Source organism: Mytilus galloprovincialis, chromosome 6, assembly GCF_965363235.1.
Source record: "Mytilus galloprovincialis chromosome 6, xbMytGall1.hap1.1, whole genome shotgun sequence".
NCBI lineage: Eukaryota > Metazoa > Mollusca > Bivalvia > Mytilida > Mytilidae > Mytilus > Mytilus galloprovincialis.
Window position 1 is genome coordinate 4,544,440 of NC_134843.1, and position 24,531 is coordinate 4,568,970.

Sequence of the window (24,531 nt, forward strand, 5' to 3'; positions counted from 1 at the left end):
ACCATTAGACAATGTTATTGTGGCTGATGATATCAACCATACACTACATATACTGGACCACAACGATCAGCTACTGACCACCTACAATACTAAAGACATCAGGATACTATTTCCAACAACTCTAGCCATAACTATGGAAGGACCATTTGCAGTATTATACTTAGGATGTCACACAATCTTAGGAACTTCTAACTCGGGAATGCTGTACAAAATTAATTACACAGGGTTTTAAATAAGTCAAGATCCGAAAGACTGTACAATAATAACCGTATGTGGTGTAAAATCTGTTGTCACTCTGGAAAGTGTTTCTACATTAACATTGTAGGGTGTTAAATCAGTTGTCACTTTGAAACGTGTTACTATATCAACATCATTTGGCTATAAATCATTTGTCACTCTAGAAAGTGTTACTACATGAACATCATGGGGTGTTGAATCACTTTTCTTAAAAAAAAAAAAAAAAAAAAAAAAAAAAGTGAACATATGAACAATTTATTAACCTTAACAATATCATATCAATCTGATCTTGATGCAATATATTTGCTGCATATGAATGTAATAAATTACACATAAGTATACTTTATTAGCAGCTGTTGTAAAAGGTATTTCTTCTTATTCTTTTAATGATTATAGAAAATTAGTTGAAACTTCGTAGTTAACACCAAATTTAGATAAAGAAATCAAATGTATTCAATGATATCATAGAATTAATTAGGTTTAATACAATCTGGTCAGCCAATAGAAAGCTGCTACATACAATCACATGACTTATTACATCAAATAATATGGTGTGTAACTCTTCCTGGTCAAACTTCAGTTTGTTCAATGCATTATAAGTCTGATTAGTCAAACTTAATTGATATGATATCTTTGTTACCTACAATTCATTTTTATGTCCTCTTGAGATAAATGACTATAAACTAACTTGGATTTGTCAATGTTTGGAAGTACATGAAACTTTGGTCATTATATTGAGTTACAAATCAAATGTTTTCATTGGTAGATTCCAATAGGTTTCTATAGTAATCAGAATTCCCAAAATCCTTTTTGTTCTGGTAGTCCTTGAAGAAAATCTGCTGGCTCTAACTATCATTTCTATCAAATAATACCAAAAATGAAAAATGTGTGGTCCAATGCAATATTTTGAGATCAAAAGATTCAAAACCTTCATACCCTAACTTTTTAAGAACACAGATAACTAGTTTTATTAATAAGTTTGTTTCATTAAAATTCTGACCACTATGTTTATTGACACCTAATATGATGATAAATCAAGTGTAAAATTGTGTTTGTTGATAACATTTAACCTGAGATAAAGGGCTAATGAGAACATCAACAGAAAACTAACAAGAATGTGTCCAAAGTACATGGATGCACCACTCGCACTATCATTTTCCATGTTCCATGGACTGTGAAATTGGGTAATAGTCTAATTTAGTTTTAAAATTAGAAAGATTATACTATAGGGAACATATGTACTAAGTTTCAAGTTGATTGGACTTCAATTTTATCAAAAACTTTAACCTGAAACTCCCACTTTCATTTTCTATGTTTAGTGGACCGTGAAATTGGGGTCAAAAGTCTAATTTGGCTTCAAAATTAAAAAGATTATATCATAAGTAATAAGTTTACTAAGTTTCAAGTTGATTGGACTTCAGCTTCACCAAAAACTACCTTGACCAAAAACTTTAACCTGAACGGACAGATGCAAAGACGGATGCACAGACGAACAGAGCCACAGACCAGAAAACATAATGCCCCTCTACTTATAGTACTATCGTAGGTGGGGCATAAAAAGGATCCGATTTTTTTTTATATAAACTTTGCAAAAATGTAGCTATATAAGATGAAGAGTTGAGTACTAAAACCAGTGTTACCCAGTCACATGCTAAAACAACAATGTTTCCATAATACACAGACGCCCCACTTGCACTATCATTTTCTATGTTCTGTGGACTGTGAAGTTGAGGTCAAAACTCTAATTTGGCGTCAAAATAAGAAAGATCATATCATAGAGAACATGTGTGCCAAGTTTCAAGTTGATTGGACTTCAACTTCATAAATAAAATGTTTTGCCGAGCACAGCCTGATACGACGGCAGAGGTTGAACCCTGAACAGTTGGGGCAAATTTGGACACAATATTCAAGCTTTATACTGTCTAAATTTGGATTGTTATCAAATTTTGACACAATATAGGTTTCTGAAATTCTGACACATATCAAATGTCAAGATCTTACAAATCTGTTGCTCAATACTGTGCAATTAAAGATTAAAAATTTGAAATTTGAAAAATTTTGAAAAAAATAATTGAACCCCTTCAAAAAATAGGAACCCCCCCAACTTTTAAAATCCCCACTTGGAGCAATTACCCCCACACTTGATCCCAGCCTTTCCTTTGTAGTATGGAACCATGTACTAAAATTTCAGAGAGACCCATACTCTTAAACACAAGTTATTTTCTCGAAAACTAGAAAAATGCCTGTTTTTGGTCCTTTTTTGCCCCTTAATTCCTACATGAATGGGGCAATAACCCCCAACCTCAATCTCAGCCTTCATTTTGTGATATGGAACTTTGTGGTACAATGTTAGAGAGACCCATACACTTACACACAAGTTATTATACTGAAAGTAGAAAAATGCTTGTTTTGGGCCCCTTATTCCCAAATGGTTTGGACCTTCATCTCCAAAATCAATACCAACCTTCCTTTCGTGGTATTGAACCTTCTCATTAAATTTCATAGAGATCCATTTACGAAAACTAAAGTTATTGTCCGGAAACCAAATGTGCCTTCGGAGTACGATGCAGACGACAATGCAGACGACATAATACCTTTATACAATCCCAAAAAATTATTGGCAGTCGTATAAAAATTACCGTGACCAAATTTTCTTAACCTGAAGTGGGACAGATGGATAAACTGAAGAATGACAAACAGACGCAAAGACCAAAACACATAGTGCCCCTAAGTGGGGCATAAAAGCTCAGATGCAATAATTGTAAACCAAGAACATCCAATGTAGTCAATGTATATATTGGTCAACTCCTACCATATCGATAGTGACCATACTGTTAAATAATATGATATTATAGTAGACGGACTATATTTTTCCATATCAGTACACCAATGTAGACAATGCAATTAAGTCCATGCATTTTTAATTGTATCTTTTGGATTATTTGTAATTTGGATATACTTGTAGTATGTTATTCATAAAACATTGAGAATCAATAAAAATGACAGATAAAGTCCCTATTACAAAGCATTCATTCAATTCTTGTTTTTTAATAATTACCCTTTTTGTTCCATCCCGTTCTATTTTTCCTAACAGCATCTCAAACTAAAAATAAAAGTGACATCTGTTAGTACAAGTAATGTTCAAATTGTCATATAATTATTGATGGATAACAGCATTGCTTATTAATTCAATGTCACTGGACTACATAGGTGGCAGGGCCAGAATGGTTGAGAAAACTGAGATAACTAATAGCAATGCAACTTTATAGAAAACATCATTGTCTATCATAAAAGTTCCTATCAAACTTAACAGTGAAAATACAAAGTCACTGGGCCTTGACCTAGAGATTACCTAGAAATAGTCTTCAAACTGATATTTACTGATAATAATGCAACTTATCATTGGTCTATCACTGAAAAGACATGAAATCTAAATTCTAAATATTGCTAGCATGTCAAAGTGTGTGACAAAAGCTCATTTATAATAAAATTGAGAATGGAAATGAGACAACAACCCGACTAAATAAAAAACAACAGCAGAGGGTCACCAACAGGTCTTCAATGTAGCAAGAAATTCCCGCACCCGGAGGCGTCCTTCAGCTGGCCCCTAAACAAATATATACTAGTCCAGTGATAATGAACGCCATACTAATTTCCAAATTGTACACAAGAAACTAAAATTAAAATAATACAAGAATATCCATTTCATTTTAATTGATGGCTTGTTTTTCATCAAGTCAGGCAATTCCATCCATATAAAAATGTCACAGCACAGAAACTATTAGTTTGTTTCGATGTCTAGGTTTCAAGATGATACTGACTGACTACTTCACTTACATATTGATACTACTGTTATGTGCAGAAATGGTTATGGGAACATGTGAGTCTGACAGAAAATTAGGTATATAATATTATATTGATTTTAAGCTTACAAGATAACAAACATATAGATTTATTTAAGGAACTTGAACTTTGAGTAATCACTCAATTGATAAATACTATTTTTCTGTCTTTTTTAGCTGAGAAGATAACATTATTATGTTTTCCCATTTTTTCAAAAGGAACTAATTCTTTTAGTGAGTTCTCTATCAGAAACAAAAGAAAACAATAAGGGTACATTATCGTCATGTTGATTTATTAAGGTACAAAAAGAATTTTAGATAAAAAACTTATTATTTATAATTGAACATTTTATTTCAGATTGTTCACTTCTTGGTGATCTGCTAGAAATGGCAATGAAACAAAAAAATCCAGGTAATTCTCATAACTTAATTCTTTTATACAATTAATGAGCTATTATAAGTGCAGTTTAAATGCTGCAAATGCATAAACTTTGGATGATCGAATGAAGTCTTATTTGTAATGTTAAACAAAATTCTAAGAGTTTTCTAAATGACCAAGTGAAGGTATACAGATTGGCATAAAATTGATGTCTTCCAAATCAAATCAATACATGTAAAACTAAAATTTTTGTCAAAAATATTTCATTTGTTACAGTTTTCAAAAATGTAGTAAAATAAACAACTATACATTTTAGAGTTAAGACATATAACCATAAGACTAATATAACGTTATTTTTTTAATGTTTTATAATTTAAGCAATTTTAATTGTTCTTTACTATGTGCCATACATAACAGTCATTTTCAGTTTTGCTTATATCTATTTTAGATAAAGTCTGTCAGTGTGGGAGAAGAACCAAAATCCCAGCCTTTTCAGCTATGCTGACTTATTCACTAACCCCTGGAAATGGTAAAGCTATCAAGTTTGACAAATTTGTCACCAATATACTCAATGGCTACAATCCAACTTCTGGTATTTTTACTGCACTAGTTCCTGTATCATTTTTCTTATACAGTCATGACTGAGATTGGAAAATACCTGGTTGTCTACCTTACTCTTAATAATACCAAACAACACAGCACTTAGCTGCTAGGTCCTAAACATGAGACTGGAACAACCAGTATTATATTAAATCTGAAGAAAGGAGACCAAGTAGTAGTTAAGTCAGCCGATAATAATTTTTCTATTTTCAGTAATAGTAACATGTACAGCTCATTTTCTGGCTATCTAATATCACAATCAAAGAAATCAAATTCTTAAGTTATGTTATACTTAACTTAAAATGTAGATTGAATGACAGTTAAAAGTGTCAGATCCAGCCATTTTCAAAAAAGGGGGGTGGGGTCCCAACCCAGGATCAAAGGGGTTGGCTCATTTATGAATCAATATGTTGTTGGGTCACTTGTTGTATAGTTTTTTCTATTTGAATTCTTTGATAAGTTATTTTAATTCATTTCTTTCTAACAATCTTCTATATTTTCTATTTGGTATATAGACTGACCTCTCTGGTATCCAGTACAAGTTCACTGACACATGACATGAAGAAATTCTCTCCCTGTGCCGTCTTTAAGTCCCTACAAAAATCAGAAAGGCAATAAAGAAAACAGTACATCTGATGGAATTGTATTATTAACTTGTTTGATTAATAGTGCAAACTACTTTAAATCAGTACGTTTAACAAATGTTCCAAAACCAAATATAATGGAATGACAAACAAGTGTAGAACATAGAGCCCTATCCATGCAGTAGTAGGACTGGGAACTCAGTTAATGTCCATTTATTTTCATAGTCCAAGATTGAGTCCCTAGTGTGGACAGTTTGTTACCTGGCAATTTTGTATATCCCTTCCATTTTTTTTTCTTAATGTTTTATGCCTAAAAATAGCAAGTAGGGAGATATAATTACACTGCAAACAAGAATGTGTCCTCAGTACACGAATGCCCCACTCGCACTATCATTTTCCATGTTCAGTGGACCATGAAATTGGGGTAAAAACTCTAATTTGGCATTAAAATTAAAAAGATCATATCATAGGGGACATGTGTACTAAGTTTGAAGTTGATTGGACTTAAACTTCATCAAAAACTACCTTGACCAAAAACTTTAACCTGAAGCGGGACAGACGGACGGACGAACGAACGGACAGACAGACGGACGGACGCACAGACCAGAAAACATAATGCTCCTCTACTATCGTAGGTGGGGCATAAAAAATTTGGTGATAAATTTTAAAGTAAAGTAGTGATTTGGTCCAGCTGAAAAAGGTTAAAACTAGCATTTTTGGAAGCTGTCAAATGATTTCAAAAACCCCTTAACATAAATTTCTCCTTGGAGCTGATGAATTCTTTTTTTATATAAATTGTCCCAAATGTAGTACAACACACAGTAAAATATCATTGAGAAAGTGCAAGTGGGAATTTTTAAATTTTCATTTATTGTCTAAACGAAATGCACTTTCAAATAACTGTGTTCTCAGGCCAGTATGGCTTGAACATGCCATTTTACCTGAGGAAGTAGAAATACTGTAAAGCTTCTCTAGCATCTGTTGATTCAAACTTTCTGGTATATAATGTTATTAATCTGGCAAAATTCAACCTCCTCATACAACCATCATCAGAGGAATCTGTTGTTACTGTAAAAAATAAACGTCATTATCAATTTTCAGCTGTAATATTTTGTGAGGTATCAAGATTCAAGATGGTTTTTCTAGAAAGCATGCATTATGCAACAATTGTGATACTATAATTTAAGCAAGGATAGGTTACTTCCCTTGTTAAACTTAAAAATCTGGACTATTTCTGAAGGAAGCATGAGTTACATCCCATGTCGAAGTAGTACATATACAGCCAAGAAAGTTTTTGAACCTTATATTCAATAAGATTTTTAGCTATTATTAGAGAGGGCATTTCAAGATGTCTTCAAAAATGATAGAATTAAGCTAATTTTACTGAGATAATTTGGTAAAGTGTTAAAATAGTGACAAACATCAACTAAGTGATTACTAAATCTAAATATATGATATGCTTTGTATTCATTTATTTTCATGAATACTATTATTTGTGAATTAATGAAAATTTGTACTTTTGTGGTTTTCTTATTTAGAGGATTTGCTAATAAAAGTTTGTATACAAGGCTTTGGTAAACATATCAATCTGTAGTAAACTTATACCATCAAAATACACAAAAGTTGGCATCTTGCAAAATTATTGAATCTACAGTATATTGCAGCATGTACAGTGGGCTGATTACAAATATCTCCCACTGTCAGTTTGTTAACCTAATACTATGTTATATTTTTTTCTGTAATTTTTCATGGGATGTATTCTTTTTGATTGTTACAGAATCATGTGACTGGGGCTGGGGCATTTCAATAAAAAAACTGTTGGTTGGCCATATTTTCAACAAACATACAAACAAACTTTTCCTACTGTAGATTCATTTATTCTAGTGGATTAAGGAATATTTACATTTATTTTAGTGGATTAAGGAATATTTACATTTATTTTAGTGGATTAAGGAATATTTACATTTATTTTAGTAGATTAAGGAATATTTACATTCATTTTAGTGGATTAAGGAATATTTACATGTTCATGAATATTGAATTTCTGCATGCCTGTAGGAAATTTGCTGTTTGTTCAACATTTTATTTCGTGGTTCATGTGTACCCACAAAATCCACAAACATTGTTATCCAACAAAAAGATACTGAATCCATAGTAAAAGTATTGAAATGTTTATAATGTATGGTCAGGTTTGTAACATGAGTTTTCTTTTGAACAAACCCTCCCTCCCAAAACATGGAACAGGTAACAGAAGACTTCTAAAAACCTGTAAATCTTCTTTTGAACAAACCCTCCCTCCCAAAACATGGAACAGGTAACAGAAGACTTCTAAAAACCTGTAAATCTTCTTTTGAACAAACCCTCCCTTCCAAAACATGGAACAGGTAACAGAAGACTTCTAAAAACCTGTAAATCTTCTTTTGAACAAACCCTCCCTCCCAAAACATGGAACAGGTAACAGAAGACTTCTAAAAACCTGTAAATCTTCTTTTGAACAAACCCTCCCTCCCAAAACATGGAACAGGTAACAGAAGACTTCTAAAAACCTGTAAATCTTCTTTTGAACAAACCCTCCCTCCCAAAACATGGAACAGGTAACAGAAGACTTCTAAAAACCTGTAAATCTTCCTTTGAACAAACCCTCCCTCCCAAAACATGGAACAGGTAACAGAAGACTTCTAAAAACCTGTAAATCTTTCTTTGAACAAACCCTCCCTCCCAAAACATGGAACAGGTAACAGAAGACTTCTAAAAACCTGTAAATCTTCCTTTGAGCAAACCCTCCCTCCCAAAACATGGAACAGGTAACAGAAGATTTCTAAAAACCTGTTTCTATATTTACAATAGCTTATAGTGGGTCTCATTGGGGTCTAAGCGTGATGTGGGATTGCCGATTTTTCGTAAGCGTGAAACGTGAAAGTCATATTATTGTGTCGTGAAAACGGGAAATGAGGTCTTGCAGGATCAGAGAAATGACAAAAAAATGAGAATTGCTTACGCTAATCTAACAAAACAGTGTGCGGGATCCGGGATTGGAACCCCCCAATGAGACCCCCCTTATACTGTGTTCATGGTCCACCTAACAAAGCAGCAAAGTTCAGTTTTATACACAAATCAAAGTTGATTACATGTAGACCTATACTTACATAGCTGTGCTTGGTTTGTTTGGGGTAGTAATAACATGTTAGATTCATACAACACTAAAGCCACATGAACAGCATGACATAATAACTTGTCTATACGAGATATAAATTCTATAGCAGCCTCAAACTGAGCTGTCAATATTAGCACTTGAAAATACAGAAATGGCTGTTGATATCCACTGAAATAATTTTCACCTGAAAAATAAAAACTCCACATTTAAAAAATGACAAGAGAAATTATTAAATTTTAAAAGGATATACAGGTACATTTTGGTCTTCAAGAAACTAAAGTAGTTTTATTTAAGAAATTCTGTAAAAAAAGAGAGAAAAAAAAAGTTAGACATAAAATGATATACAGATGAAACTAATAAAATTTGAACAACAAATGAAATCTGGCAATACTTATTCAATCCTGTCTTATTTGATGTACCTGTTGAAAGCCAGAAGTCAGGAACCTTGTTTATTGTTATTTCTTAACTTTTATTTCCTTCAGGAATTTTGATGTGGATTGTAGATGTTTGGTAGTTTTTGTTAAATATATTTATAAGTGTTGGTGCTTTAGACATACTGTACTGTTTGGTCAGTTTTGTATTGTTGAAGACCAGACTGTAAAGACTAATTTTTGCAACCAATGTATTTTTAAGTATCCCAATAAAAATAACACATATTGAAATTGATAAACTTGAATACTCTTGAATTTTTATTTTAATTTGAGATAGAAAATGAAGTTTTATAGAAAGGCTTAATGTGTAATACAGTATCTGCCAAAATTGAGCTACTTCCCTTGTTGAACTTAAAATTGTGACAATTTATGAAGGAAGAAAGAGTTACTTCCCATGTAGAATCAGTATATCAGTCAAGAAAGCTTTTTCTACAGTATGTAGACCTTTAGATTTTTTGGTATTGTTTAGGTCCTTATCTCATTTACGTATACTCCAAATCTCCTTTTATTCATATTTCATGAGAATGCCTATTATAATTTAATTGTGTTTAGTTTTCCACTGTATAATTTACATGATAATGGTGAAAATTGATAACATACCAAATTCTTCATACAATAAACATTGTAATTTTTTTAACGTAAAATTGTCTTGATTATGTTGATCATCATTATCTGTTTGTACTTGTCGTAGTTTTAACCATAAATAATCATCTATTTTATCAGCTATTTCTGGATGGTTCTCATCTGGATCACAGTGACCTATTACACAATAGACAGCTCTGGAAAGATAACAGTAAAGGAGAAATAACACAAACATTTTCAACTTGTATTCAAACTGTCTTAATGTACTTTAGACTAATAATAGTGATAAGGAATATAACACAATGTTGACTGCTGTACCCTATTTTGACATGTTTACCTATTATGTTTGTTTGTTTTGATCACGCATTGTTGTCAATATAATGGAATTTGATAGGACTGTCATACAGGTGAAAGGTTTGGCTAGCTATAAAACCAGGATTAATGAAGAAAATGCTTGTACCAAGTCAGGAATATTACAGTTGTTATCCATTTGTTTGATGTGTTTGAGCTTTTGATTTTGGCCATTTGTTAAGGGACTTTCCATTTTGAATTTTCCTCAGAGTTCATTATTTTTGTGATTTTACTTTTTATTCATAATCATTCATATTCATTATTGTTAATTACTACACACAGTTGTTCATATAAACAGCATGTTTTCTATGGTTTCCGATATCAGCTGTTATTGGTATGCTGCTTAGAAACAGGTGAAATGAGAGCTTAGTTTCATCTTGGAGTCTATAAAGCATAATATGTTATATTTACAAAATGAATTGAGCACAATCAGCTGATCATCTGTTTATTTGATAAAATCACAATTGCTTATGTGAAATTATATTGGTTCTAGTTAACAGTAACAGAAATAATAAAATAATGTCCAATATTGTTTGAAAATGTTAATACTTTCCATCGCTTCATAAATGGCAGCATCAAAGTTCAAGGATGAATGGTGTGGGTAGAGCTTTAAGTGATAAACTTGTTGTGTACATTGATAGCTGAGCAATATCTGTTGGGTTGTTAATGTCAAAATGTAAAAAAAACTAGAGGCTCTCAAGAGCCTGTGTTGCTCACCTTGGTCTATGTGCATTTTAAACAAAGGACACAGATAAATTCTTGACAAAATTATGTTTTGGTGATGGTGATGTGTTTGTAGATTTTACTTTACTGAACATTCTTGTTGCTACAATTATCTCTATCTATAATGAACTTGGCCCAGTAACTACAGTGGAAAATATTTTGTAAAAATTTACAAAAATTTACATAATTTATGAAAATTGTTAAAAATTGACTATAAAGGGCAATAACTCCTTAAAGGGTCAACTGGGAATTTTGGTCATGTTGACTTATTTGTAGATCTTACTTTGCTGAACATTATTGCTGATAACAGTTTATCTCTATCTATAATAATATTCAAGATAATAACCAAAAACTGCAAAATTTCCTTAAAATTACTAATTCTGGGGCAGCAACCCAACAACGGGTTGTCTGATTTGTCTGAAAATTTCATGGCAGATAGATCTTGACCTCATAAACACTTTTACCTCATGTCAGATTTGCTCTAAATGATTTGATTTCAGATATATAAGCCAAAATCTACATTTTACCCCTATGTTCTATTTTTAGCCATGGCAGCCATCTTGGTTGGTTGGCTGGGTCATCGGACACATTTTTAAACTAGATACCCCAATGATGATTGTGGCCAAGTTTGGATAAATTTGGCCCAGTAGTTTCAGAGGAGAAGATTTTTGTAAAAGTTTTGGACGAGGGACAACGGACGCCTAGTGATGAGAAAAGGTCAAGTGAGCTAAAAACACATACTCACCTTTTAAAAGGGTCTGTACCATTTTTTACAATTCTTCTATACTGTAATTGTATTTTTGTTTCACTTCCTGAACTTAATCTGTAAGAACCATAAAAAATATTATATATATGGGATGGAAAACCCCATTTTTTCAAAACAAAGTAACCAATTAATTTTTTGTTGGTTATATTAGAATGTTGTTTGTTTTTATTAAATAATATGGTACATACTGTTAACAATTACTCCAATGACACAGCCATCTCAGTGAATGGCTATGAAGGCATCTGTTTAACAAAGATGTATTAAATTACACCATACAATGTACTAAGTTCTAGGGATTTGAAAAATAAGAAAAATATTCCCAAACAATTCTAAAATTTTAGTGTGCAACTTCAACAATCCTGCAATATTTCTGTGACATTTGAGAAAAATGGGTTAAAAACTACAGGAGTCAAATACACAAATTATGAATCCCCTTTTTCCCCGCCAGTTCATCTACAACCATACACCATATATACTATAAACTGGTTTTAGACTTTATTCAACCCTAGCTAAGTATCAATTTGCAGGTGACATCGAAGATAAATAATGCCTGTATATAATAGTGCAGACTTACCTGTGATCTTCACTGGACACATACTCATGCATGAAAGACTTAAAATCTCCAAGATTATGCCTGAATATAGAATCAATCATTCATGTAGTAATCTAATTTGTGATGTAATTTTGTTGATGTAAAAAATTGTGTTAACATATTTCAGAATAATGACAGCTATTTGTTCACAAGCAATGATTTGACAATAATTTTTCAATTTCCTTAAATATATACAACCAATAACAAAGAAGAGGTAAACGAGAAATATATGTCTCATAGGGGCATTTCAATTTTACAAACTAAACACCTAACTATATTGCACCCCGTCACATTCTGTAGGTGTCTTTCCCAAGTCAGAAACCTGTAATTCAGTGGTTGTAGTTCCTTGCTTTCTTACAAATTTGTTTTTCATTCATTGTTTTGTACATAAATTAGGCCATTAGTTACCTCGTTTGAACTGTTTATCATTTGTCATTTCAGGGGCCTTTTATAGCTGACTATGTGGTATGGGCTTTGCTAACAGTTGAAGGCCCTACTATGACCTATAGTTATTAGTTTCTGTGTCATTTGGTCTCATGTGGAGAGTTGCCTTTTTCGGAAACCATATCACATCTACTTTTTTATATTACCTACCCACATTTATCCACAACTTGCTGTGCAGCTTGTAAATCACCACAACGTAAACAGTAATAAACCATGGCCCATGTGGGATGTCCATCTACTAAACCATCCTTAAATACACAATGAAATAATGTTGTACATACATGTTGACAATGTTGTGTGTATCAAATATTGTATCTTTTTGGGTATCTTTAATACCTATAAATTGAGTATATTTGGAAATCTGACATTAAAAAAAAAGTTCAGACAATGTTGAATCAATTAAGTATTCTATTCTTTTGGTTATCATACCTCAAAATTGGATACATTTGGTAGAGTGACATTGAGAGGGCTTGAAAATGTAATATGTATCCAGTATTCTATCCTTTTAACTATCATCCTCTAACTAGGACAACTTTGTAGGGCTGATGGAAATCTTTTTACAATGTTGTTTGAACCAAGTATCTTTTGGGTTACTTACCTCTAAATTGGGTATATTTGGAGGTCTAACATTGAGAAAACTTCTGACTATGTTATATGTTCCAGGTATTCCACCCCTCTGAGCTTGTTGTAGATTGCTGCTTATTGTTATATCAATGTATTTAGCATATCTGCAAAGAAAAAAATATCAAATCAATTTATGATCTCTTTATACTAAATCCATTGGATGAATACTGTTTAGTTTAAGTAGACAGAGAAAGATTATTTATTTGAGATTTGTAATTGGCTTTGAACTACCTTTTTCACTAAATCCATTGGATGTATACTGTTTGATTTTAGACAGAGAGAAATGATTTATTTGTAAGTTGTAATTGGCTTTGAACTAGCCTTTTCACTAAATCCATTTGATGTATATTCTTTTTTTTATTTTAGATGATTTTAGATGTCACATTCAATTATATCTGCTTCAAAATGTCTGACCAAAATGATTTGGTTAAATGTTGCAAATCTTTACAGGAAGGTTTACAACTATTTGTGAGATGATCTTTGAGTAGAGAACATTACGTTTGTTCTAGGTATTCCCTGGCTTTATCTACAAATGCTGATTGTGTTCTGTAGTCTTGTCGTGTGTCTTTGATACTTTTGGCAGAAATCAGAGGAACTTCTACCATACATTTGACCATCTCCCACAATTCTGTTACTTGCTAAAATAATAATAATATAAATACTGTAAATAACCAAAATGTCAAGAGAGATTATGCCAGATAGTGAGTTATCTCCCATTTAACAGAAAATAATCTCCATCAGTTATCTCCCATTTTACAGAGGAAAAAGCTCAACTAAAATAGATAAGCCTGAATTGCTTATCTGGCATAATATACAAATTGATTCAGTGCAAAAAAGAATATTTTAGAACTAAAATTTGGTAAAATAATAATTCAAGAGCAATAACTCCTTTAAAGTGTCATCTTATTTTATTCAGCCAGTTTGCCTTATTTTTAGAAATTAATTTATTACAGGTAATTTTAATGTTAAATTTCAACACCAAAAAAGAAAAAAAATTGAAAAAAAAAATATTACATTTGTTTATCAACTGCATAAATAAATCAGTGTTTGATACATTCAAAGCTCATAAGCATAAATTGGAAATTTTTTGCATTAAAAAAATCTTATAAAGGCTATAAATAATTGATTAAACTTTGGATCCAATCTTTTAGAAGAGAAGAGTGCCATACCTTATCATCAATTGTCTTGGCTACATCTAGGAACATATCTCCAAGATTTGGTCTGATGCTGCCTGCAATAACGTGCTCATTGTAAACATAAACCTGAAAATAATCAGTAACTTTATTCGTATAGAAATTTAATAATTGATTTAACACAGTCACTAGTGAGATTGTGTAATCTTCTCTTTTTGTATAAAAATATTTGTCTTATAAAATACTTTTCAATTTGAAATGTTTCAGAAGTACTAAATCAATACACCTCTGAGGCCAATCAGTCTAGGTAGATGATCACTTGTAACCTTGAAATATCACACTAGAATACAATTAGTTTGAGACTAGCCTGTTGTGGAATCTCAATAAATACATTATGATTGCAATATACGTTTAATTCTCGTGATAGCTATGAAACGTAAACAATAACGTCATTCACTACAGCGTTATGGTTACGACGTTACCCTAAGTCAATATTAGTGCTTCATATATTTTCCGACATAGACTGTGGTATTTATACAAATGACAACTTTTGATTTACCAGAACATTTTTTCCCTAAAGGTCAGCGGTTTACTTGAGGTATTCTGGTTCCTCACCTGATTAATCAAGTATGTAAAAGTACAGTCAAATCATATTTTACTCCCGAAAAAAAAAGTATGTAAAAGTACAATAAAATCACAATTCACTCCCTAAAAACATACAAAATGAAATTTAATCAATTTTCTTACTTAATTTCTACTACTTTAACTTACCTGTCTGGCATATGCCATTTCTATGTTGTCAAGATTACTACGACCTTGGATGCTAACAGGTTCAGCTAAAAAGCTCTGTAAAATAATAAACATGAATTGTTTAAAAACTAATCAAAAATCCTTCCTGTTTTGAATTAATATGATTTTTTTTAAATACAAATCTTCATTTTCAAAAATATCATCTGTGATATACCTTTCATACAAAGAAATTTTCTTTTCTAAACTAAGTGAATTACAACTTACATAAATTAAACTATCAAAATAAACTCGTCTGATCTTTTTATTTTGATGAACATGAAGGTATGTTTCAGACAAACATAATTGTTGTGAATTAGTTATAGTTTCAGTTTAGTCTATTTTATACTATTTTATTGGTTAAAGCCTTTGCACCATTTTACATAACAATATGGCGCCCAACGTCATAACTTGTCGAATCTCTATATATTATTGACTCCAAGAAAAGCATATGAAAGATTGGACACGCCTTTGAGTTTATAGCCATTCAAAACAATAATCATCCACTCATCCCTATTATATAACTTATATAGCTTATACAACTATGATATAAGAACTCGTAGGTAAATACCTCTGATTCTGGTTGGAAATCTACTGTATCTTGTCCAAGGCCTCGTAAGGAATTCAGAATCTTTTGTTTCTCTCTCTCCCACTCGTTCTCCATACACTCCCAATGTCGCCGTTCAACTTCATCAAACGTCTGTTAAAAAGGAACAATTTACATGATTTAAATTTACTATAACCAAACATGATTAACTGTGTATTTCTATTTCAATCATATATCTATTACTGCTAATATTTTCATTAAAATAATAAACACAATAAAAGTGAATTTATCTTAGTACTTTTCGCATAAAACAAAGATATGAAAGTTGCATCACAGAAAGTATGCCTGTAACTTCAAGAATCTTTTTTCTTGAGTTGAAAACTGACAGCATATAACCTGTTCAGCAAAGGCTATAATAATTTCAATTTTCGAAAAAAAATAACTTTTGATTAAGTTTGGTAAATAAAAGATCTTTTGACAAACAAACATGCTACTAATTACTGCACATTATGCATTCATGCAAGTTCTCCATCTCTTTTCTAAAAGAGAAAATTAGATGCTTAATTTTAATTTGCATATTTAATTTTATGTAAAATCAAATGATATGTATTCAGTTTAAAATTAAATTAATCTGACATATAATTCTGAAATACCAAAAGTAGGTGAAATCAATTCTGGATCTTTGAACACAAGTACTTACATTTTTTCTTGTCTGTTCTATTACAGCTAACAATGCATTCTCTCTTTCATTTTTCAGAAAACTCTGAAAAAATTAAATCCACCATTATTAAAGGTTCTTGCATAAAATCATAAAATCTGATTTCATAATCCAAATTAATATCAATAGAAAATACGGAACTTGTAGTGAATCATTGTTATTTCCTCATTATTCAGTTTGTGAACATGGAGAATGCATTGCATGAAATATTTGTCGTTGGACATTAAGCAACTAAAAACAATCATAAGATAACTACAAAAGTATGTTTTTTTTGCATATATATTTGGATTCGTTATTATTCATTGATAACCAATGTTTGTTGATGTCCTGGGAACAGGGGAACCAAAATTAAAATTTCCAATGAATAACAAACTTTCTATATGAAATTGGTACCCACGAACATAAATGAATCCAGTTTTTTAATTTGTAGTTTGCCTGTCTAATTGAAATTAATGATAACTAAAAGAGCTTCCCTTAGACTAACAATAAATCTTTTCCTTTTTTAAACTAAATGAAGTGATTTAAATTTGTTCACCTGTATATCAGTATCTCTGACAGGTTCCAAAGGTTCAAAGGTCTTAGCAGCACTTAATCCCTCTAATTTCTGGGATATCTTTGGGACATCAAAGCCTTTAGTTCCAAGTAATATTGATCTGAAAAATTAATGCACAAAAATATAAATTCATTCTTTTCATTATTTGAAATGATTTGATGTTGGATTTTTTTTTAATTGATTTGTATAAATAATATGGCATCAAGTATATATTAACATACAAACCATACTTTTTATCCTTCTTGAATAAATATTATTTAGACATATATTTCATAGGGCTTTTGAAACAAAAATGCAGTTGATAATTAAGTGAAATGTTTATAATTTAAAGGGGCACTAACTACAAGATATATAAAAAATCAAAAGTATGATTTTTTTTGTTCAATCATTAATGCAAGTGAAATAGTGATATAACAATTTGCTTTTATCAGCTAAAATGGTTCAATTTTGTCAAATTAAGCTAATACACATTCATTAAGAATTATTCATTTGCAAGTGAATAATTTGACCTCATTAAATCTGTATTTATGTGAACTCTAAATTAATCACGTAGAAAGAGATAGCATAAAGCATGCATTGTCCGTGTACGGGTATTTAAAGGAAAAGAATGTCAACATTGAAAGTGAAACTAGGTAAATAATTTGATTAACTGATTCGATCCAAACAAAATCATTCTTATATTAAAGGTAAAAACGAAGATAAACATAATTTTTTAATCTACAATACAAAATTTAACAGACCTATAAAAATTCAATTGCACGAGTTGCTTAATCTATTCATATCTATGTTTATGTTTCCATCGCTTATATGGTCATAGAAGGTCAACTTGATAGTTAATTAGATGGCGACTCGGCTAAAATTCACACGAAACGAAGCTACATCTTATTGAGACCATGTCCTGTAAATTGTTTATTTTATACTTTTGATAGTTTAGAAAAATGTTTTACATTGTTATAAATAGAATATGAGAATTTGCCTCAAATTGGTGAACATGAATTTGGCAGCTAGTGCCCCTTTAATGTTTTTGTTCTATTATCAAACTGACCCACTGACAAATTCTGCTTGAATTCTTTAATTGCCAATATAAAAAATAAAACATCCATGTCAATTTCTTACCCAATAACTTTGCACTTATAATAAAAAAAAGGCTCTTTTCAATGTGAAGCAGACTAAAATCTGCAGTCATAGAAGTGAGCAAGATATAATGACTAAATCATTTAGTTTCACTCGTTGAACATTAAAAATCTTTATAGTGTTGTTAAAACCAAAACCATGTAAATGTTGTCTTCAAACTTGTCAAATCTAATCTTACAACCATGTGTCAGTGCAACAATCTAATGAACTGAACCATTTTCTTCTCCAAAATACAATAAATATTTTTAGCTTCATTTCAAATGGAAGAATCACTATCATAACTATTACTATTAGTTTGTCAATAATATATATATAATCATTACGCTTTCACATCAGATGAATCTTGACTGATTGGAGCAACTTTTGACAACAATCTTTCACCAGCTTCTAAGATCTGAGCTAAGTTACGTGTGACCCTGGGTAAATCTGTCCCACTTTCCATCTCAGCTGTCAGCTGTTCCGCCTGCTGTTGCAGGTCACTGAAATTATCTGATTCCATATCCATGTTCATTGTGACTTTTTTGCCCTAAAATCATAAAAACAGAAAAACTACATAACTTCATACCAACTAGAGTCGTAATAATATACGAGAAATAGGAGAATGTGAAACTTTTTATTTTTCATTGTCTAGGATATGTTTAAAATAATATACCTTCAGTTATCAGCATAGTGTATAGATGTATAAATCAATATGTATGTAGAGTCAAAATTTAACTAAAGAATCAGTTAGATTCAAAATCAAATTAAAAGATAATATATTCTTGATATAATTCAGACTCAAAAGGTCAATGTAAATATTTGTTTCTGTCTTAACCATGTTAACAGGGTAAAAGGTTCAAATATTTTCATTATCAATCAAAAAAGCAAATGGTATACACAAATGTTTGGATAAAATAGGGGGTTATTATTTAATAAATATAGTTATTGTATTTAAGCCACTCTACATAATGTGAATATGTTTAACATTAAGTTACAACTAGTGTTATTTTAAATTGTAATTGAACTGTGGCAAATATTTTATTTTGTTTTTAAACAATTGTTCGATCTCTATTTGCATGTACATAGTGCCACAGTTTCGGGATATTCCACATTCTGGCACCAGTGTCTTTCCCCTACCAGGAAGAAGAAGATAAAAATCTAACTGCCATTTTACTCTTTTTTTTGTATCTGTTTATAGACCATCAGTTAAATCAACGATTTATTTTTCTATAAATCTATCATTTCAAAAGTAAATAAACTTTCCTGTTGTTAATTTTTTCTTCTCGTCTCTAATTAGTGAGACAGAAATTCAGTACTCCATCAACATACTAACAATAATGTGTTGGGCACTGATTTAACTATGTGCTTGTCCCCACAGTATATATGTTCCGGTCCATACGAGTATTTGGACCATACGCGTATGGTCATGACCATATGGGTATATACTCATATGGTCCGACCATACGCATATGGTCGGGGTAACTAACAAGTTTACAGGTAACACCTAACTCTTCATAAGGTATAACCCTTGTAGTTGTCACGTCATTAAAAAGACGATATCAAAGGTCATTTCATTATATTATAATAAAACAATAAGCAGTTTCGTGCATTTAATTTTACTCACTAGTCACTATAGTAAACACATTTTATACATAAAGTCATTACCGACTTGTTGTTACGAGTACATGGCAATATATATGTCGACTTAGGTAGATATTTCCATAATTTCTTAATTGAATTTCCCGGAGACCTCGGTATCACTGCACGCAGTTGATAAGCATTGGCTAGCTTTTCCCTCGAATGCAAATGGTGTAACTGCAAAGGATCATGCACAATCAAGACGTGCAAATGCAGAAAAAGTTATGGTACTGTGTAAAAGTACATGCCATCCTAAGCGTAAATTTAAGAATACAATTCGCGATGAATACTATCTGTGGCATCTATTTTTGATTTTTTTATAGCCTTTGAATTATAAAATTAATACATTTTCATGTAAACATCATTGGTTTTATTTTAGATAAAGTTTATTAATATTTGAAAAAATACCTATATGGTCCAAATACTCATATGGTCCTGCCCGTTAATAACCAAACCAGTATATATACAGTACGCCCAGAGAGTTTGTAATCGCGAACTTTTATCACCGATTTCCGAGTGTAGCGGTGTGACACTGCGAATCACGGATTCTACTCCCAATTTCCTCCAAAGATTCTCTCCCAACACCGCGTGGCTGTTAATTGGTTTATTACCCATCGGATGAACTGAAAATTAATGACGCGTGACAACATAATCGGATTAGCCAGATTTATTACATTTGTACATTTAATCGATCTTGATTGCACCTGTGTGCTTTAAAATACGTTATTTAAATGTCCATTCATTGTCAGATAAAAGTGTGACATTTTTATTTAAAATAAGATAATTATTCTTGTATGTATATGCCCATGTCATTGTCATATTAAATAAAACGTAAAAACGTATAAAAATACGAATAAAACACTTATTTAGTATTTTCATTATAGTCCGATCAGGTCATAATTTTTGTTTTTTCAACAAAGTTTCAACAAAGATGATTTTACCACAATTAGAATCTTTTATGACCTACTCAGTGAATATCCGGTTCATTAATAGTTCAATATTATATAATTAATATCAACTGGCTTAAAACAAAATGTTGTTTTTACGGTAATTTGTCCAATCTAAATCAAACCCTAGAGTTAATTTATCGGACCAACAAGTGAACTCTGTTACTTTCAATTTATTTTGAAATGTAAAATATTATGTTTCACTACCTCGGTAGATTACCGACTTGAAATATTTGAATTTAAAAAAGAAACTGTAAAGTGACAAATAGTTTTGTATGCAATGTGGCAGCCCTATATTCATAAATACTGAGATAATTCCCCGCCCAGACACAACACAATAATCACAACCTTATTTAATTATATGAAGAAATAAAATCATGTGTTTTTTATCTGTTATGATCTGTTATTGATCTTTTATTATTTAAAATAAAATTGGATTGGCGCAATCCGTATTTTACTGCTGTTAAAAGTCCTCGGCGAAATATAAAAAGAAGTATTTCAACAATTTATACTATAGAATATTAAAATGAAATTATATCGTACAAGAAAGAAATATGTAAAAAAAAATGTGGATCGGATTTTTACGATCGACACATTTTCACAGAGGATCTCTACCAACGCCCATCAGGAACTGAACGACATGCATCCTGTTTTCATCTACCATTAATGTATAGTGTTGACTATGGAAGTATAAATAATGTCCAGGTTTATGTCCTCTGTTGACTGAGAAACGTATAAATAAAAGGCTGATGTTCGTTTATTCAGAAAAGGAATAAAATTTAGAATCCGGTTAATCAATTGTAAAAGGACCTTCTAGAGCCTCAATCTTAACGCATACAAATGTCAATCATTACATGAATTTTCCCACGGTTATCCAGAAAGGTCACCTGAGTTTACTGTTACATGATACTATTTCCCGCCAAATAAAAATCTCGTGGACAAAATTGATGTCACTATTTTTAGCATTCAATATTGTGAGCGAAGTCAAGTTCAAGTTCAACCACGCACTGTTGATCACTGAGATGCGTGTCGTCTTCCCACGGCAATTAATTGTTTTAAAAATATTTAAAGATAACTGTTCTAAATACAACACAAAGGTTTACATTCATTGTGCGTAAATGAATATTATGCAACGACGAGTTGATGCAGCTATAGAAGTATTCCTGTTGTAGCCGAAATGTATTATATCCTAAAGTAATGCTAATCGTGAAGAGAAAATGCCGTAGACTTATTAAGCATAACGAATGGTGAATAGTATTTTCTTTTTTACTTGCATATACAAGTTTTAAGACACGTAATTTTCTTTAAACTCACTGCTCACATTTTATACCTTCAGCGTTAGTTTCCGTTTATTTTCACGCAAGTATGTCTCTTTTCGTAAGTTATATCAATTACCGATAAATAAAAAACGAGGTCATAATCAAGTATAATTTTTTTTTATAAAACTTTAATGCAATTGAAAGCATTAACAACAACGTTTTGGATTTTAAAACTTTTATTTTGTAATCGTAAAATGGAAATGGCGTAGAATTATTAGCATAACAGATAAGGAATAATATTTTCTTTTTTACTTGTAGTATAAAAAACTTTGAGACGTGTAATTTTTCTTTAAACTGCCCTCATTTATTCAGCGTTAGTCTCCGTTTATTGTTGCACAATTATATCTCTTTTAGTAAATTAAATATTTATTTACTGATAAAAAAACGGAAGTCAAAATCAAATATAGTTGTTTAAAAACTTGATTAAAATGTACAGAGTAATTGAAAGAATTAACAACAACGTTTTGCTTTTTATTTTAATCTTTCATTTGTTTCAAGCAATCAGATATAACCTGATAATCAATAGACAGGAAATACAATTGTTTAATTACATTAGAAATCTCTCATACCTTGACTGTCGCGTGCCGGCATAGATCAGACGGATTAGGGCAATTAATTACCTGGTGTCACACCGCGTCACACCAGACTGGGAGAGATGTCGCTAATACAATAAACAAAAGGTAGCGGATTTACGCGGAAGTCGGAGGGAATACTCCCAAATTTCTCCGAGAATTTTGGGAGGGATGTCGGAGTTTCCTGGTGTTACACCAGGAAAAATATCGGAGTATGGAGTTCGGGATTACAAACTCCTTGGGCGTACTGTACTCATATGGTCCGACCATACGCGTACAGTCGGACCATACCCGTATGGTCCAAATACTCATATGGTCCGGAACATATATATATAAAAAAGACATTTTACTAAAATAGAAAACATTGAAACTATTTCTTCCCATTTGTCTATATTATTATTATAACTGTTATAATTGATAGAAAGTCTGGTGCCTGTGTATGAACAAGACTGGTACACCAAATAGTGACAGGATAGTCAATATAATGAAGTAGGAGGAAAATGACTGAAACAAATTGTCTCTTTGGCACATTCCCCCATTTCCATTCTCAATTTTATATTTAAATTTTAATTATTTTACCATTGCAATGAACACAATAATTTTAAAGCATAAACAAAATTCGAGGGATACATATGCTTTTCATTTTATCAGGGACAAAACAAACTATTTGTTGTCTCATCATAAAAAAGTAACCTTTTCATATGGCAAAGCCTATTCTGTCAATCCTTATTGATGTTCTTCAACCGGTTCAAAACCGCCAAAGGAAAATCAGAATGATTTGAAGTTGAATCATTAAAATGTTTTAGTTAACGTAAGTTATCCTCTGGATTATATTCAAACGTCTCATTTACCTTGATTTATCCAAAATGTCTGCGCCCAGCTTTCGTCAGGTGTTTTCCAGGATTGCAATATTTTAAGTGAACTTTCCATTTAGAGAAAGTTTTTTTTGATAAATTAGATTCTTGGTAAGTTTTCACAAGTAAAATTGTACTGTTATCCAATATCATTTTTATCATACATGCTGAGTCTACAAAACATGGTGGCTTTTGCAGTTTTGCTTTTTTGTCCTTTTATAGCCTATAGGGACGTAGTCTTAGAAGTAGTCCAAGGCGTCAAAGAAAAAATTATAATAGCCTTTCAAGACGTCATAATTATTTGGACTTTCGTAAGGCGTCAAAGAAAAAATTATAATAGCCTTTCAAGACGTCATAATTATTTGGACTAATAGTTGTATAGATAATCATGCCGTCTGCTGTTGGTATTTTTTTGGTCGCAGGAAGGCATCAAAGCAAACATTTATAATAGCCTTCCTAGACGTCATTACTATTTGGACTAAGGCCGTAGGGGTAAACATTCAACAGTAAAATATATAATTATGGAAAGATTATCAGGTTTTCTACCCATTGATATCGTAAAATATCAGCCACAAGACACAATGTGAACCTTTTGGCTGGTGAGCGCAGCAAAGCTAAAAAGTTTCACATTTTGTTGAGTGGCTGATATTTTATGATATCAATGTGAAAGGGGTCTCTTCCGGTAATATGAGGCAGGCATTACCTGTAAATGGGGACGAAGTATGTATGAATTATTTTTTTGTAACATAAATATTTGTTAAAAAAATGAAACGAAAATACCGTAACGTTTCCGATTTTGGTTCTGTTGTAAGGGATTTTAGTTGTGACGTTATTTAAGTTATGACGTCATATGCAATGTAAACAAAGAAACGCTATCATCAGATAACAGTTTTTCATATCAAGGAATTATTAAAAATGAAATTGGTATTGTGTTCCTTCCTATTTTATACTAGACTGATAAATATATATTTTACTCAAAGTTTCATTCAAACAAGACCGGAAAAGGGAAGTACATTGTAGATTTCTGTGCAGATGCGGGGAT

The 24,531-nt window shown here is 31.4% G+C and overlaps 1 protein-coding gene and 1 pseudogene across 1 annotated transcript in view; one reads left to right on the forward strand and one right to left on the reverse strand.

Annotated features, from left to right (window-relative positions):
• Nucleotides 1–23,368, reverse strand: part of LOC143078756 (nuclear pore complex protein Nup93-like) — a 39,588-nt gene extending 16,220 nt beyond the window's left edge. The window contains exons 1-17 of the mRNA XM_076253707.1: nucleotides 23,329–23,368; nucleotides 18,504–18,706; nucleotides 17,029–17,146; nucleotides 16,476–16,538; nucleotides 15,800–15,928; nucleotides 15,214–15,288; nucleotides 14,479–14,571; nucleotides 13,808–13,947; nucleotides 13,284–13,413; nucleotides 12,836–12,933; nucleotides 12,224–12,283; nucleotides 11,629–11,706; nucleotides 9,828–10,006; nucleotides 8,789–8,980; nucleotides 6,584–6,710; nucleotides 5,580–5,652; nucleotides 3,296–3,340 (exon numbers count right to left, since the gene is read on the reverse strand). Coding sequence (XP_076109822.1) covers nucleotides 3,296–3,340; nucleotides 5,580–5,652; nucleotides 6,584–6,710; nucleotides 8,789–8,980; nucleotides 9,828–10,006; nucleotides 11,629–11,706; nucleotides 12,224–12,283; nucleotides 12,836–12,933; nucleotides 13,284–13,413; nucleotides 13,808–13,947; nucleotides 14,479–14,571; nucleotides 15,214–15,288; nucleotides 15,800–15,928; nucleotides 16,476–16,538; nucleotides 17,029–17,146; nucleotides 18,504–18,691 — 1,788 coding nt within the window. The 5' untranslated portion in view covers nucleotides 18,692–18,706; nucleotides 23,329–23,368. The remainder of the gene's footprint in view (nucleotides 1–3,295; nucleotides 3,341–5,579; nucleotides 5,653–6,583; nucleotides 6,711–8,788; nucleotides 8,981–9,827; nucleotides 10,007–11,628; nucleotides 11,707–12,223; nucleotides 12,284–12,835; nucleotides 12,934–13,283; nucleotides 13,414–13,807; nucleotides 13,948–14,478; nucleotides 14,572–15,213; nucleotides 15,289–15,799; nucleotides 15,929–16,475; nucleotides 16,539–17,028; nucleotides 17,147–18,503; nucleotides 18,707–23,328) is intronic.
• On the forward strand, nucleotides 3,996–5,338 carry LOC143077957 (complement C1q-like protein 3; annotated as a pseudogene).
• Nucleotides 23,369–24,531: the final 1,163 nt, after the last annotated feature.